Genomic DNA, 17,453 nt, shown 5'->3' with positions numbered 1-17,453 from the left:
CACACACACACACACACACACACACACACACACACGTGCCCTCTGGTTGTATTTTGTTCTCTTGGCAGTCTCTCAGACACCTTTGTTCTAGAACACGCCAGTGAGGTCATTTCATTCCCTGGTGTAGATGAGGGAAGTTCAGCTCCAAGAGTCGGGCGTGGGACTGTGCTGTGGGCCGGGATTGCTGGCCTGTGGCAGTAGGGATGGCAGCCTAGACAGGACGGCTGCAGACTGAGCTGCCAGCGCAGTCCTGATGCCCTGTAGGCGGTGCAGACACCATAAAGTGCCAGTCTCTGGAAGTAGAAATAAGGTGTGGAGGTGGCACCAAAAATGGGACAAGTAACAGTGAAGAGGGAGAAGATGGCTCTCAGGGAGGTGGTTTCTGAGCTAAGATTTTGAGGAATATATATGAGTTAACCAAGTGCCTAAACAATTTGCACCAGGCAAAAGAAATAGCCACAGAGAACTGAGGAATGAAACAGTAAAGCTATTTGTTTGTTGTTTGTTTTAAGGTGGGGGATGCTACAGGTTCTATTTTTTTTAATGTATTATTGGTTGGATCTGCACCTAGTGGTGCTGAGGGGACTGTTCCTGGCTCTACACTCAGGAATCACTCCTGATGGTGCTCAGGGGACCATATGGGATGTTGGGGATCGAACCTGGATCGGCTGCCTGCAAGGCAAACACTTTACTATACTATCACTTTGATCCCTTTCCCCCAAATTTTTAACATGATCATTGAAGTAAAAATTATAAAAACCAGAGGCCCTATATCTGATTTGAATTATCATTCTGCTAAAAATTGGTGTGTTGTTTTTAATCCCTGCACATTTCCCCATTGTGTTTTTTCTTCAGCAATTCTCACTGGTAAAAAGTTATTCTCAGATGTCCGGATAAGTACTTTTGAGGGTTGGTTTGCTTTTCTTTTTCCTTTATTTTTTTAATTGTTAAGTGGCCTTTGATTGCATAAGAGCAACATGTAGTGCTGTTTCCAGTGATATCTTTATAGCAGGAATGGAGACTAAGACTGGTTATATAATTGTTCCCTGAATTAATTCTCAGAACCTAACACCCTGCCAGCATATCAGAACAAGCCCAAACCCCTGACGGTCATAACGGCATGTGAGTGCCTTTGCTGCCTGGTGTTGCGGCCACTCCTGCTGGTGCAGTGTTGATGGAAGACTAGAAATGATGGTTTTCGTGTGGCATGACTACTCGCTCAGCACCGGGCACCCTGACTGCTGATTCTGCCTGCCCATCCTGCATGTGCACCCGAAGCCAGCGGCTCCTGTGGGGAAAGGGCTTGTTGGCTCCTTGCAGCCCCTTGGTGGGGTCACAAGTGCTCATGTTCAGATGTGGAGCCGCAGCTCTCTTCTTCTGCACCAAGGTTGCATTCTGCACGGAGAGCAAAATATCATCTGTTTGGAGGAGGTGGTGGGAATGAGCAGAAAGCACTGTGAATTCCATGAATGCTAAATTGCTATCAAGTTTGCTTCTTTTTCATTTAAGAGCCTTTGCATTTAGTTTGTTTGTTCTTTTTTTTTCTTCTTTTCTTTCTTTTATTTTTTAGAATAGTCCTTATCAGTGGCAGAAGATCCTTCTGTAGTATATTTTCAGTGCTGCCGTATCGTGACAGTGCCCAGATTGGGTATGTATATGCATGCTTGCTTTGTAGCTCTCCGGGTGGAAAGTTCTGCCCGCATGTGCTTGGTGTGGCTCCCTTCGCCTGGCTTGGGTGCTGCTGACTCTGTCTTGGGTCTGAAAGAAAAAAAAGAAGAGCTTTTCTTCTCAGACAGAAGCTTCTGTGTTTGTGCGTGTGCCTTCCCATCCATCCCACAGTCCCTCCTATCGCTCACTGTGCCGTTTGGTCACCTCTGCTGATGCTTGCAAGGCATGAGCAATGCTGTGCTTTCCTTGGCAACTTTCAGAGAAAGGTAGGTCAGAAAAGGAGGTGAGAAACCAAGGAATAACTAAGGGATCTTCCTGCTGCTCCCAACCTTGGAGATTGGCAGCTGGGAACCAACTAATCGGGTAAGCAAGTGCAGGGCACCAGCCCAGACCCCTGTGATGTGCTCCAGACCTGAGAAATGTCAACCTCTTTCCACCAACATGCCCCTCCTTTAGCTCTGAATGGAGTCGGTAAGGGAGGCCTTCCTGCCCCCTGCTACCTTCTGACTCCTCACTCCTTTGCCGGCATTCAGAGTTTGGTGTAAGGGAACTGGTATCGAGGGCAGGTCTATTCTATCGATGCTGGGAACACTGGGAGGTATTGCCTGTGGTCTCAGCTGACTGAAAGCTGGGATGTCCCTCACTGCCACGGCATTGACTTGCTTCCCACACTGAAGCACGGCCATGCCTGGTACTGATTCATTCTCCATTCTTGGCGTCATCCCTCTCTATTCACCCCACTCCATGCCCACCATGAACTTCCCCTTCTCTTTAAATTTGCCGAGCTATGGCCTGTTTAACTCATGGTGATTCTTATTAGCTCTGTCTTTATCCATTTATTGGGCATTTATTGAACATGAGCCCTAAAGAGCATTCTTCTTCTTTTTTTAAATATAAATCTTTATTTCAGCATCATGATTATAAGCGTGTTTGTAATTGGGTCTCAGTTATAAACAGAACACACACCCCCAATCACCAGTGCAACATTCCCACCACCAATGCCCTCCCTCCCCCACCCCTACCTGTATTTGCGACAGGCATTCTACTTCTCTCATTCTTTAACATTGTCATGTTAGTTGTTAGTGTAGTATTTCAAAGAGCATTATTCTGACTAATTGTTGAATCTTTTGTGGATTAAACTTCCTTATCTGCTCCTTCAGATAGCTTTTCCAGGGCTGATGAGATAGCGTAAGGGGCTTGAAGGAATGTAGCACAAACTTAGCATGCTGGAGACCTGAGTTCAGTCCCCAGTACCACATGCTACCCGAGTCAGGAGTGACCCATCAGGTGTGGGTTAAAACCAACCAAACATCATCAAAAACAACAACAACAACAACAAAAAAAATTGCTTTGCAAAGTAGGCATTTTAGAAAAGAGTGAAGCAGGGATAGCAAACCCTAGGGTTTGATCATAGTTCACAGGCCTCCCAGACCTGCAGGGTTGGATTAGAGCTATTGCACAGTGGGGAGGGTATTTGTCTTGCATGTGGCCAACCTGGGTTTGATCCCCAGATCTCAGATGGTTTCCCAAGCACTGACAGGAGTAATTTTTGCATGCAGAGCCTAGAGTAGCCCCTGAACATTACTGGGTGTGGCCCCAAAACAAAACAAAACAAAAGAACTGGAGGGTATAGCTCTGGTGGCCCCTCAGTACCAGTGGAATTGGCTCCCCCAAAGTTATAGTAAACTGAGGAGAGCCATTGGATTGCTGGCACCACATGGTCCCATGTATGCCACTGGAAAAAAACCCTCCTCCAAAATAAAAAAACAGGAATAGTCCTTGAGTACTGCTAGATAAGGCCCCAAATAAGAAATAAAGTAGGTTACAATAAATTGTGCAGGTGTGGCCCACAAGTTGCTCCTGAGCAACTCAGGTAAAGCTGCTGAAGATTCATTCTCTCCAGGGCCATTCCACAAGGACACTGACTTGTTCTTGGACCTGGTGTAACCCAGAAGGATTGTTCCTTCATTTTAGACAAGTAAGAGCCTTGGGGTGTGCTAGTGGCTAGTCCAGAAGCACACATTGGGGTCAGAATCCTCACAGAAAGTGCCTGCACTGAGGCTCTCTCCCACGACTGGCCTGGCTTCCCTGGCTTCCCTCATTGGCTTTTGTGATGAATTATCCCTTACTAAGCTCTTCATTTATTTATTATTATTTATTGAAGGAGGATGCAGGGCCACACTAGATTGTACTCAGGGCTAACTGATAGATGCTCATAGCTGCTTCCCAGAGGCTAGCTGAGTTCATTCAGACAGGAGATGGGTGTAAGGTCCTATACTGCCCCTGATGTACAGAGAAATAGGTAGCACCATCTAGTCAGGAACCCCAAGTTTCCAGAAGCAAATGAAATGTGAGAGCCCATCTAGAGAGCCTGCAAGCCTTAGTTGGCAACTTTGTTTTCCACTCTGTTCCACAGGAGCAAGGGCCATAGTCACACATCACTGATGCTCCAGCCAGTGGCAGACAACAGTGGCTGACAACCACAGACAGGTCCCTGTTCCCTCCAGCTGTGCATCATCACCCCTCATGATATAGGTAGTGAGGACTCCTCATAACAGTGAGCCCTTGGGACAACAAAGCTGCATAAAACAGCCCACGACTGTGCTGCCATGTCATTAATTGGTCATGGCCTGATACGAAAAGCTGATAGAAGCATCACCTTCAGGAAGTATCACCCAAATCATGTGTGGCTTCCTAGTGAAATATATCCAACTCCATGTTTTTAACCCCCAGGGGAACTACTAATAGAAGCTAGCGACTTGGGAACAGGGGTTGTGCATGTTGGGAGGTCCAGCATCCAAGCTCTCAATTTCTTATATTCTACCTATTGGTCCCTCATAAGGAGGACCTCATAAGGAGGTCCCTCAAAAGGAGGATAGGTGGGGATCATGGCAAGGGTCCTTCTCCCTGAGATAGGATCAGCCCCCAGCTCATCCTCCTCCTGAGATTCTAGACCAGGGAGTTCCACGCTTTGCTGTCAGAAGCTCTTAACCAGATTCTGGGAAAAACCCAAGCAAGGAAAGTGTGTGCCTGTTTCTGCAGCACTTTTTGCTGAAGGTGCACATAAGTAATTAGGAGCAGAATTCAAAATATTGTCATTTATTTAGCAGCGGTATTAAGAAATGTTCTGCTCTTTCTAATTTTAAATGAATGGACATCCTGTTTATGCAGAGTTGCCATTCATCATCAGTTATTTTTTACTAAATAGGAAACAACTAGTCACAAATAAAAATAATCTATATAGTAGTACATCTCATACATGTTATCTGTTTTAAGCAGCTTGCTGACTCTCATCTCTCCATTGTTGAGCATTCCTTGACTTCCATGCTAAAGTTCTCAGTGGCCAAAACATGGTCACAGTGTCTTAGGGTGGAAAGGCCTCAGAGGCCCTGGAAACCTTCCTGCAGCTCAAAGGATGGACACACACACACACACACACACACACACACACACACACACACACACACACACACACCCTGGAAACCTTCCTGCAGCTCAAAGGATGGACACACACACACACACACACACACACACACACACACACACACGAATCAGCTTGTCCAGAACTCTGGACCACAACCACCCCACCTGCATGTCTGACTCTTTCTAACTCATGTGTTTTCGTGGTACTTAAACCATGTACTACATGTTTGAGTGTTTCTAGATCATGTGTTTTCGTGGTGCTTAGACCATGTAGACCACAGAAGCCAGATTACTTCAGACAAGGGCATGCCCTCTGCTGAACTAAATAGTATCCACATCCAGTGTCCTCTCAAAAAAGTTTTAAAAACAGGAAATTGTATAAGTCCCTGAGTACTTGAACCTCCTTTACTCAGGAAAGCATCCCTCAAGCAGCTGATCTCTTCTTGGATGTGTTTCCTGGCTTCTCAAGCTGCCCTGGAGCTTCCCAAGTCCTGTCTTCACCTGAACCCAAAGCTTTCTTCTTATTCTGAAATGCAAATAAGCACTAACTTACACTTCTGACAGCTCTTGATCAGAACAGATAGGCCCATCTTTGAAGTTTTACTATCAAATATATTTTCTCATGTTTTGGGGCCACTCCCATCGATGCTCAGGGATTCTTTATTGCTCTGTGCTCAGGAGTCATTCCTTTGGGCACTCAGGCTACCATATAGGTTATGAGGATTGAATCAGGGCTGGCCTAATGCAAGGCAAATGCACTACTCACTGTACTATCATGCCAGCCCCTCATAGGTTCTTGTTTGCATACATTTGTGCATATGGTTATCTCTTCTGCTCGGGGAACACAAGGTCCTGTCAGAGGTTGTTGAAGGGCAGTGGGTGAGGAACATGGCTGGCCAGATTAGTGCCAAGTGAGGCAGCCAGGCATTCGAACAGACAACATATAACCAATAGAGTACTTGGGTTGCGCCTAAATCTTTGTTCCTACATTTCCAACAGACCAGGGTGTGTGTGCTACTGTTTCTCTCCCCAGCCATCACTATAAGTATCCGGCCATCCCTGTCCTCCTCCTATGTAGAAATACAGGCAGAAATTCAGTCACCCACCAACTCAGTAGAATACAGCTATTCTCAAGGCAGTGGAACTGCAGTGGTAGATCCTGTAGTGACAGGAGCCAGAAACAGTCTTGTAAACAAACTCCTCCCCTGTACTCCTGTATCCTGGAGGGAGCTATGAATTCAAGTTGAAGGATGGGCACTCCCAGAGAAAAATTTGGAGACAAACTAGGACAGGACTTTGGAAAGTGGGTGGTATTCCAGTTAAGTACAACCTATCTATTTTTATTTTTTATTTAAAGAATGATTTGAGGGTCTGGAGCAATAGCACAGTAGGTAGGACATTTGCCTTGCATGTAGCAAACTCAGGTTTGATCCCTGGCATCCCCATATGATCCCCTGGTCATTCTGCAGGAATGACCCCTGAGCACAGAGCCAGAAGAAATCCTGAGCAATGCTGGATGTGCTCCCTCAAAAAAAGATTATTCGAGTTTTAGACATATATTGGCCTCATGCAAAGCAAATGCCCTACCCACTGTACTATCATGCCAGCCCCTCATACATTCTTGTTTGCATGCTTTTGTGTATCTGGTTATCTCTGGTTACCAGTATGTCACCTTCCTTTTATCAGTGTTTCCAAGTTCCCATCTACCCAGGGAGATGTCCAGTAGGCAAATGAGAAAAAGTGCATTGTTCCTCATTATTAGGGAAATCCAAATCAACACAATGAGATTTACATGTAGCATTTTTAATGGTTTATTATGCTGTTTTTAATACATATAGATCTTTATTTAAGCACCATGATTACAAGCATGTTTATAATTGGATTTCAGTCATAAACAGAATATACTCCCGTCATCAGTTCATTTAACATGACTTCTGATAATAAGTGGGATCTGTAGAATTGGGGAGAGCCAGGAGTTGGGGTAAATAGACTTTCCAATGATCCTATGATCAGAGGCCCTCTGTGTTCCCATTTTCATCATCCCATCACTGTTATGGAGTATTTTCATATCTTTTTTTTAAGCCAAACATTCTTTTATGGCCAGTTTAACACAGAACTCAATAAATAGAATTGCTAACTTGAGAATATTCCAGAAAAGTGGGAGCAGGTAGAAGAATTACACTTATCCCTTCTGGATCTATCAAGAAAGCCACAGTTCTCATTCATTTCTGGCAGCTGACTTGTGTAGGTGGATGGTGCCAATGGGCACTAAAGCCAGGGAGCCCAGGAAGGGAGAGCCAGCTGTCAGACAGATTTGTCCATCCAAGCACATTAACCAACCTTGCTCAGCCCAGCTTCAGTCTGCTGTAAAATGAGCTCTAACACCCACTGCAGAGAGTTTTGAGAGTATAGAGTGAAATTGTGTTTGTGGAAATTCAAACACTCAGCCAGGCAGCATAAATGCATATTAAATATTGCCCTTCATTCTGTTTTAGTTCCATCAAACTCTTCCCTGGCTCTTTTTAGAGATCCCTTCAATAGCAAGTTCAGTCTGATTCATGATGATCCTAGCCAGTGGTATATTTCTATAAACACCAAGGGGATGCATCTTCCAGTTCGCATTTCTTGAGTCCTTAAATTTCTTCAGTGGTCCACGTGTATTCGAGAATGCATGCCCAGTACACAAAACTAACAGGGAGAGAAACATTCTTGTTCTTCCCCTCTTCAGTAGAACCTTCATCGATGTTTGGGTTTGTTTCCTTCCAGTTTTTCCCTTCACATCACCCCCAGCTCTGTATTGGTGTAGAACATGAACAGACGATTGCTTTGATCTTTCTTGTTGGTGAGATAAAGTTCTGTCAAGTCCCTCCTTTCGAAAACAGGCTAATAAGGAGGAGGAACAGCTGTTGTCCATCTTTTTCACTATAACTCACATCAAATTTTCCCCAATCTGTAAACACTCTTCTCAGATTAAGCTTGTAAATTATACCATTTTCTGGGAAGAGTCCCAATGCTAAACCAGCTCTTCTTTTAACAGACAGTTTGCCAAGATCCACCAGAGCCGTTTTGCCTTTTATTCCATTAGTCACTGCCTCCTCTTTCCGAGTGTGGAGCAGTGGTTTGGCTTGGCAACTTTCCGCCTGCAGATGGGTTGCACGTGAGATAGTTGGTTTCCTTGGTAGGCAGATCCACTTGATTAATTTCACAAATTATGCAAAACTATGCAAAACAGGAGAGCAAAACATCTTAGGAGGGGCTGGAGCAATAGCACAGCAGGCAGTGCATTTGCCTTGCATGCAACTGATCAGGGCTCAATCCTCAGCATTCCATATGGTCCCCAGACCCTGCCAGGAGTGATTTCTGAGCACAGAGCTAGGAGTAACTACTGAGCACCACTGGGTGTGACCCCAAAATCAAAAAAACAAGTCAACTTAGAAGAAAAGATCTTGGAGTCCTGGGGAGAAAGAAGCAGTTGAGAGATGGAAATAATACAAATTTGACCGCCTTTTAAAATGTTCAAAGGACCACTTCCAAATCAGGAAACTATGAGATTCTGTCTTTGCCCTCTTATGCCTCTGACCAGTTGGCTGCTGTGACCCAAGCTCTCTTCTATGCTATTGGGCTTGTTTGGTTACATTATAGGCTAAAAGGGCATGGTGTGGGCTAAATCTCCATTTCTAACATCATGTCAGTGGGAAAAATGCATTCCATGTTCCAGAAAGCCAATTCAAAGCATTTGGAGCCCAACATACTGGGAAGTGAGAAACAGCAGACATTGTCCCCAAGGTCAGTTCTGAGCTTGTTTGCTCAGGGACCTGAGTGAAGCTCTGAGCTGGTTTCTGAAACAAGGATATCAGTAAATATTTCTATAAATATGGATTGACCAAAAGGAAGGAGAGAGCCTAGTAATTTGTGTTTATGGATTATGTAAAATAAACCAGGGGCCACAGAACTAGAATAAGGCTTAAGGTACTTGCACCATTTATGGAACTGAGCCCTGCCAGAAGTGATCCCTGAGCATGGAGGCGGGATAGGCCTGAGTATAGCCACATGTGGCTAAAAACAAATAAAATTAACCTACCTGGTAATTTTATAAAATAGAAAAAAGTTTCTGGGCCAGAATGATAGTAGACCAAGTAGGTTAGTTGCCTTGCATGTTGGGTTGATCCCCAACACTACAAGTGATCCCTGAAGCCCACCAGTAGTGATCACTGAGTGCAGAACCAGAAGTCTTGAGCCATTGGTTTGGCCTCAAAATAATAAAATTTCTGTTGTTTGTGTGTAAGGAAGACAAACCGATTCAGATACCCATGACTATACATTGAATAATTTTCATTTAGTAATCTTACTATAGACATGTGAGAAACAGTGTAATAAAGAAAATGACTATTCAAAACTTCATAGTAGGGCAAGTCCAGTAGGGTATGATGAAAAAATTGCATAGAAAAACAAGCTCAGTGAACCTGAGCAGTAATATAAGCACCAGCCACATCCTGAGTCAGTGACTTTAGTAACACCATTGAGAGAGAGAACAGTTATCACAAATTTGCTTTTACTGGTGTATGCTGTGATAATTCCATTTACTATTGTGTTATAATAAATATACAAAGTAAATTTGTTTGTGTCTGCAAGGGGTCAGGCAAGGTAGGAAACTGGTGACATTGGTGGGAGTCAAAGATACACCAGTGAAGGGGATTGTCATTGTAACAGTGAATGCCTGAAAGAATTATGAACAACTTGGTAAATTAAAACGTTATAATAAAAAAATTTTAAGGAAAAAATGGCTTCCCAGTGGAAGCCCAAGGTATTTCTGATTTTTTTATTATTAGTTTTTATTATAATTATATATAATTATATATATATTATATATATTATATATATAATAAATTATTATAATTTTTTATTATTAGTTTTTTGGTTTTGTTTTGGGACCACATCCAGCAATGCTAAGGGGTTACTCCTGACTCTGTACTCAGAAATCACTGGTTGGGGCCTAAGCGGTGGCGCAGGGTGTAAGGCACCTGCCTTGTGCGTGCTAGCAAGGATGGATTGCGGTTCAATCCCCCAGCATTATATATGGTCCCTCAAGCCAGGGGCGATTTCTGAGCGCATAGCCAGGAGTAACCCCTGAGCATCACCGGGTGTGGCCCAAAAACCACAAAATAAAAAATATAAAAAAATAAAAAGAAGGAAATTACTGGTTGTGCTCAGAGTACCACAGAGGGTGTTGGAGATTGAACTCAGGTTGGCCATTTAGCCTTACCTGCTATACTATCTCTCCCTTCTGATAAGTGTACTTAAAAATTGCTGGGGTCAGAAAGATAATAGAGGAGGTAAAGCAATTGCCTTGCAAGCAGCTGCTGAATTGTGGCCTTGATTCAAATGTTCCGCACCACATATGGGAGCAATGGACAGACAGGTTCAGGAAGAGATTTCTGGCGGAACTACATTTCAGGTACCGGGAGTACAGCTTGGGATCATGCCTGAGCACAGAGCCAGGGATAAATAGCCCTTGAGCATTAAAGGATGTGGCCCAGCCCCCTGTGTACACCCCTCTCCCCCATTGTCAGCAGTTTCTCTGTGGTGTTTCTGTCCTTTGTTTTTGGCACTGGGGCATTTGGATGAGGTCATGTCTCTTGGTCCATTTTCTAAGTGTTGGTCACTCAGAGAGCAGATTTTTCTATTCTTAGGGCCTACAAGCCTAAATGCCTGGCTCCTAGCCACCCACCCCTTTTCTCTCCACCCACTTTCCCCCCTAAACATCCCCTTGCCTTATGGGAAATTGCACATGCTCTAATGGATGAATCATGCTGTTATCTGGCTGTTTATAGAAAATGCTTTGAGAGAACGATTTTGGTGTTAGCTGTGTTAAGGGCCCTTTATTTCTAGTCTGCAGTTACCCTTAGAATGGGGATGACTTGCACATAAAAATGCTAAATGTGAGAGGGACTGGGCTCCAACAGGGGAAAGCTTCTTTTGTTTCACTTTTCCCCCTGTCATGCCTCTGCCTCATCTGATTGAGAAGACTTGTTATGAGATGAGGTGGTTCTCCAGTCCCAATAAACTGGTGCCATCCACAGTGGCAGGTGCTCTGTCCAGCAAAGGGATTCACAGGCTGTCTTTAGCGTTTATGGCTTGTGTTGTTGAATTGCAATGGCTGTGTAATCTCTTAATTAAAGTGAGCTCACACGAGGTATTTCCTGTCCTAATCCAGCTTCCCAGATTTGCTTTCTGTGCCATAGATCTCCATTATTTTTTTATTTGAAGGATCTGAAAATCCTCTTAATATTTAATTGGCTTTTAAATTATTTTCATATCAAAGTGTCCCACTTATTGACTTTTAAAGAGCAAGTGGTGTGTGGAGCTCCCCGTGGGCCTCCTGAATCATTAGCTCCTAGCACCATTAGAGGAATGACCTAGGACAGTAGTCAGGATGTCTCAGGTTTGGAAATGAATTAATTAGGTCTTACATTTGTCTTCTACCTACTCCCAGTGTGTTAAGTCTATGCTATTATATATTTTTCTTTTATCTTTTTTTAGGGTAGCACACCCAGTAATGCTCAGGGTTTATTTCTGGCTCTGTGCTCAGGAATCACTCCTGGTGGGCTCAGAGGACCAGATGGGATGCCAAGGATCAAACCTAGGTGTGTTATATGCAAGGCAAATGCCCTACCCACTGGCCCCCAAGTCTTGGATTCTTTTTAATTAAAGTGAACATTAGCTTATTCGCCATCTAGTCACTCAGAAAAAGGGCCAGATCTTGAACTTCTTGGTATCAAATAGGGAATTTTGTGTGACTAGGTCTGAGCATTATGGGTCATCAGGACTTGCAAAAGAAAGGCCTGGTCTTGCCTATTGCACAAAATGAAACCAGGAGTTAACCAGGCTTCTAGTGGTCTAGGTAATACTCTCTGGGCCCAGGATATCTCAATTGACCATCTGCTCTGACCAGATCCCCCATACTGTGAAATCATGGACACTGTGCCAATGGAGCCAGAGCTGGGGCGTTGGGGAATTCTATCCACAAACCTCAGCATTGCATGAAGCGCTGGTGCCTTCTCTTAAGACTGAGTTACACTGCACCCAACCCCAGATGAACCCACAGCTATTCCTGCTCTTTGCCTAAGGGTATCAATGCTGCTTTGCTGGTTTCTCAAATATATTTCTCCAGCAGCTTCAGGCAGCCCCTAATCTGTCCCCACTTTAAGTACCCCATTCACGTTGACTCTGAAATATCTCTGTACTGGGTTCTCCAAGTGTGCCTGTTGCTACCAGCCTCTTCAGAAGTAACAACCTTGAGTGAGAAATGAGCTGTACCACTCACCAAGTCAGAGCTGAGGCAAGAGGAAGGCTAGACTGCTCTGCCATGGCTCTTTACAAATGATTCTGTTGACATCAGATATATTTTTCTAACTTAACAAACATGCTCGCCTCTACATGCAAGCTACAGCTTCTGCTTCTTGTTTGTTTGTTTTCAGAGTGGAGGGCATGGGTCACTCCTATGATGCCTAGCTGGGGATCAGACCTGAGGCTCCCACATGTTCTGCATGTTCTCTGGTCCTTTGAGTCACATGCTTCGCCTGAACTATAGTATTTAACCCTGAATGTGCACTAATTTGTTTTTTTGGGTGAAGGTAGAGAGTCCACACCCATCTCTGCTCAGAGTTTACTCCTAACCCTGCACTCTGGAAGTACATTCTCCTGGCAGGCTCTGGGGACCATATGGGGCTCTAGGGATCTAATCCAGTAAGGCAAGCACCCTACCTACTGTACTATCACTCCAGACCCAGACAGGCTTTCACCTAGTATTTGAGCTTGCCTCCGTGTCATTTTTAAAATGAGGTTGGGTATACATAAATTAATATTTGAACTCTAGATGTATCTGGGGGAAAATAATCTAGATTTTTCAAAGAAATTGAAAAGTCCAACTAGAGTTTGCTTTTTAATCACTTTCAGCTGCGGTCCCATGTTCGCCCACTCCTGTTAGTGGAGAGTTACTGCTGCATTTGAGCCAGATACTTCTATTTTCATACCCCATTTTCATGAGTATTTGGAACAGGTTGTAGAAAATATTGAGCTTTTTGTCACTGATTTCTGGAGCTTCTACTTATCTCTCTCTTGCTAATGTGCAATTGTGTGTGTCTCTGAACGTTTCACGTCTCAGCAGTGCTGAGAGTGCAGTGAATGGAGGGACGGGGTCTGTTTGTGAGGACATACCTGATCCTCACTCTGGTGGACCCCAGAGTATAGCCAACAGTGTCAGGTGGGAGCCCATACAGGCCAAGGGTCAAGCTCACAGCTTTACACATGCTAAGCATGTGACTTACTCCTTAAGCTCTCTTCCTGGTTTCACTGGAGTTTTATAAAGATTCAATTAGGTGAACCCACCACACCAGTGTTCCTATCTATAGGAAATTCAAGTGCCTTAGGTCTAGAACAGAGACACATCCTCTGTTTTCTTCCCCCTCAGATGTTTGGCCTGAGCACTGACCTCATGTGTGAGGTAGGAGATACAATGCAAAGTACCACTTATTTGGATCAAAATGGACAAGTAATAGCTATTTCAGTTTCAGGTTAATATACAGTTTCAGTATCATTAAGGAGACAACGTAGCTAAGGGACCTAGAGAAGTATGTCAGCCTCTGAATAAGAAGACCCACCCCCCCAAAGCCTCAACAGGTCAAAATGCAGAGACAGTTTAGAGAAATTAGCAGGACTAAAACAGCTGAGGTGAGTGCTGTTCGTTTCTCACAATTTGTGACTACACCGTTGAGCATACGTATGTGTATGCTCTGCGTTCAATCTCATAATGTATCCAATGATAACCTGTCATTGGCTTGGCAGAGAAAAGACCAAGTGTGCCCTCAGCTTGCACCATGATTCAGATTGTTTTCTGGTTTGGGCAGGAGATGAACGTTTGAGTCACACCTGGTTATGCTCAGGCTTGCTCCTGACTTTGTGCTCAGGGATTATTCCTGGAAGTGCTCAGGGGACCATAAGTGTGCCAGGGATCAAACCTGGATCAGCTGCATGCAAGGCAAACACTTTAGCTACCCACAGTGCTATCTCTCTGTCCCCCTAATGCACATAGTGCTTCTCTGGTTCAAGTGGACCCACTTCTCCAATCTTAGTTCCTTACTGGAGCAGCCATGCTTATTTGGAAGATAGAAGGACACAGGCAAAGAGCCAGCAGGCAGTGAGTGGGGGCCACAATAAATTCACAAGAATGCAGCTCCTCTCAAGTCAGGTGTGACAAAGCCTCCAATGATCCTCTTTTGAGTACACCCACTTGTCCTTTATCTGGCCCAGAAAATCTCCTTCCCTCTCTTTTTCTCCTTAAAAGGGAGTGAAAGGGGAGTCCCAGCCTCCTTCCCCTGGAGTTCTTCTGCTCTCTCTTTCTCCCTTCTTGATTACTACTTACTTATTCTTGCTTAGGTTCTAGGAGGTAGACCAGGGTTTGGGGCCTCTGTCTCGGCTCCATGTAAGAACAGAGCTGCCCTGAGGCTGGTTTGGGATGTGGCTCAGCATTCGAGCACTTGTCTTACTTGTGTGAGGCCCTGGGTTAGATTCCCAGAAACTGCCCACAAAGAAAGCAAAATAGAAAAACCATAGTGGCAGGCACCACAGCATTGAGAGAAAGCTGGAGGACCATGCTTTTCCCAATGTGGCTGCAAAAGAGAATGACCGGAGGAGCATTTACAAAGTTCCACCACCCTGGTTATAACCTGAACTGGATATCTGTGGCTGAGAGCCAGGAAGCAGCAGCTTATCAAGGATGCTTGAGTTATTCTAACATCCAGCCAGTTTGGAGAACTAACATATGTGGGGGAGAATCCTTGACAATGTGTAGCCTATGCTAATCCATGGCCTTGTTTTTCTCATCTGTATACTAGGATTACACCTGTGATAGGGTTACCTTAAAGAAAGAAAGATGAACTTGGCGAAGTCCATGAAGCGCCATTAAGCTGTTGTGCTTAATATTGGAGAGACTCATTTTCAAGATTGTTGGGTGCCTGGAGTATGAGTTCTCTTCATTACTGGCAGTGAATCAGAGGGAATTGCTTAGGACAAGAATTAATTTCCCCCTCATAATACGGGGAGCAGTGAGGAGAATGGGGTTTCCAGCTTTCAAATAGAAGCAGGGAGGGCTAGAGCAATCATACAGATAGATCAATAGGGTGTTCTTGCGTTGTGAGTTGATCCCATATAGTCTGAACACAGAGCCAGGTGTGGACCTCAAACCAGAATAAATAAATATAATAAAATAGAATTAAGGTAGAGCACTTGCCTTGCATGTGCAAGACCCTGGTTCCCCCCCCCCCCCAGCATTGCCAAAATATAAAATTAACCAAAAGAACCATTTATCAGCCCTGTTTTTTTCTATGTAGCCTTGATGAGTAGGAACAGGCAGTGGTCATGAGCTCTGAAGTCCAACGGGTACCTTGAGACTTTCCCTCTGCATCTTATAGAAGAGTGAATGGAATTATTTACAAATCTTTGCAGACCAGTTTAAAGGTGGGACAAGGTGGTCCCATCAGCCAGGGTTTTGGGTTCTTTTTGTCAGTATTACTGTGGGGTCCCCGGCCAACTAAACTTCATCCTGGCTCTTTTGGGTGCCTGCAAACATTTATGTTCTTGGTGTCTGCAGGGATTTGAAGTTGGATGGAGGGAGACAATCAGCTGGTGCTGTAAGCTTGAAAGAGATCATTGGCCTGGAAGGCGTGGAGCTGGGTGCAGATGGGAAGGTAAGATCCTTAGCTTCTTGTTGAAAAGTGGGTGCTAATACCACAAGAGCCAGAAATATTCTTTTCTTTGCTTGGCAGACACTTGGGGGCCTCCCCAGGCATCCCCTGACGGCTTGCCTCGGCTGAGGCGTGTCTCGCTGGGGCTGTGAGTTTTCTGTTGGAGTTGTGGATTGTGCTGGTTTCTTTGCTTGGCAGACACTTGGGGGCCTCCCCAGGCATCCCCTGACGGCTTGCCTCGGCTGAGGCGTGTCTCGCTGGGGCTGTGAGTTTTCTGTTGGAGTTGTGGATTGTGCTGGTTTCTTTGCTTGGCAGACACTTGGGGGCCTCCCCAGGCATCCCCTGACGGCTTGCCTCGGCTGAGGCGTGTCTCGCTGGGGCTGTGAGTTTTCTGTTGGAGTTGTGGATTGTGCTGGTTTCTTTGCTTGGCAGACACTTGGGGGCCTCCCCAGGCATCCCCTGACGGCTTGCCTCGGCTGAGGCGTGTCTCGCTGGGGCTGTGAGTTTTCTGTTGGAGTTGTGGATTGTGCTGGTTTCTTTGCTTGGCAGACACTTGGGGGCCTCCCCAGGCATCCCCTGACGGCTTGCCTCGGCTGAGGCGTGTCTCGCTGGGGCTGTGAGTTTTCTGTTGGAGTTGTGGATTGTGCTGGTTTCTTTGCTTGGCAGACACTTGGGGGCCTCCCCAGGCATCCCCTGACGGCTTGCCTCGGCTGAGGCGTGTCTCGCTGGGGCTGTGAGTTTTCTGTTGGAGTTGTGGATTGTGCTGGTTTCTTTGCTTGGCAGACACTTGGGGGCCTCCCCAGGCATCCCCTGACGGCTTGCCTCGGCTGAGGCGTGTCTCGCTGGGGCTGTGAGTTTTCTGTTGGAGTTGTGGATTGTGCTGGTTTCTTTGCTTGGCAGACACTTGGGGGCCTCCCCAGGCATCCCCTGACGGCTTGCCTCGGCTGAGGCGTGTCTCGCTGGGGCTGTGAGTTTTCTGTTGGAGTTGTGGATTGTGCTGGTTTCTTTGCTTGGCAGACACTTGGGGGCCTCCCCAGGCATCCCCTGACGGCTTGCCTCGGCTGAGGTGAGTGTTTGGGGGCCGGAGTTGCAGATCAGGCTGACTGCTGGACCCCTAGGCCCGGCAGACATTTTGGGACCTCCCCCAGCCTGCATCAACCTGGGAACTTTGACCTGATTCAGCATTAATCTCTTCAAGGCGTGTCTCGCTGGGGCTGTGAGTTTTCTGTTGGAGTTGTGGATTGTGCTGGTTTCTTTGCTTGGCAGACACTTGGGGGCCTCCCCAGGCATCCCCTGACGGCTTGCCTCGGCTGAGGTGAGTGTTTGGGGGCCGGAGTTGCAGATCAGGCTGACTGCTGGACCCCTAGGCCCGGCAGACATTTTGGGACCTCCCCCAGCCTGCATCAACCTGGGAACTTTGACCTGATTCAGCATTAATCTCTTCAAGGCGTGTCTCGCTGGGGCTGTGAGTTTTCTGTTGGAGTTGTGGATTGTGCTGGTTTCTTTGCTTGGCAGACACTTGGGGGCCTCCCCAGGCATCCCCTGACGGCTTGCCTCGGCTGAGGTGAGTGTTTGGGGGCCGGAGTTGCAGATCAGGCTGACTGCTGGACCCCTAGGCCC

The 17,453-nt window shown here is 45.7% G+C and overlaps 1 protein-coding gene across 1 annotated transcript in view; it reads left to right on the top strand.

Annotated features, from left to right (window-relative positions):
- The window catches only part of CABLES1 (Cdk5 and Abl enzyme substrate 1), a 121,622-nt gene that overhangs the window by 76,599 nt on the left and 27,570 nt on the right, over positions 1 to 17,453 (top strand). The window contains exons 4-5 of the mRNA XM_049770054.1: positions 1,571 to 1,648; positions 15,740 to 15,836. Coding sequence (XP_049626011.1) covers positions 1,571 to 1,648; positions 15,740 to 15,836 — 175 coding nt within the window. The remainder of the gene's footprint in view (positions 1 to 1,570; positions 1,649 to 15,739; positions 15,837 to 17,453) is intronic.

The sequence above is a fragment of the Suncus etruscus genome, chromosome 3 (assembly GCF_024139225.1).
Source record: "Suncus etruscus isolate mSunEtr1 chromosome 3, mSunEtr1.pri.cur, whole genome shotgun sequence".
Lineage (NCBI taxonomy): Eukaryota > Metazoa > Chordata > Mammalia > Eulipotyphla > Soricidae > Suncus > Suncus etruscus.
Note: the sequence above shows the minus strand (reverse complement) of the source record. Positions and strands in the feature narration are given on the sequence as shown.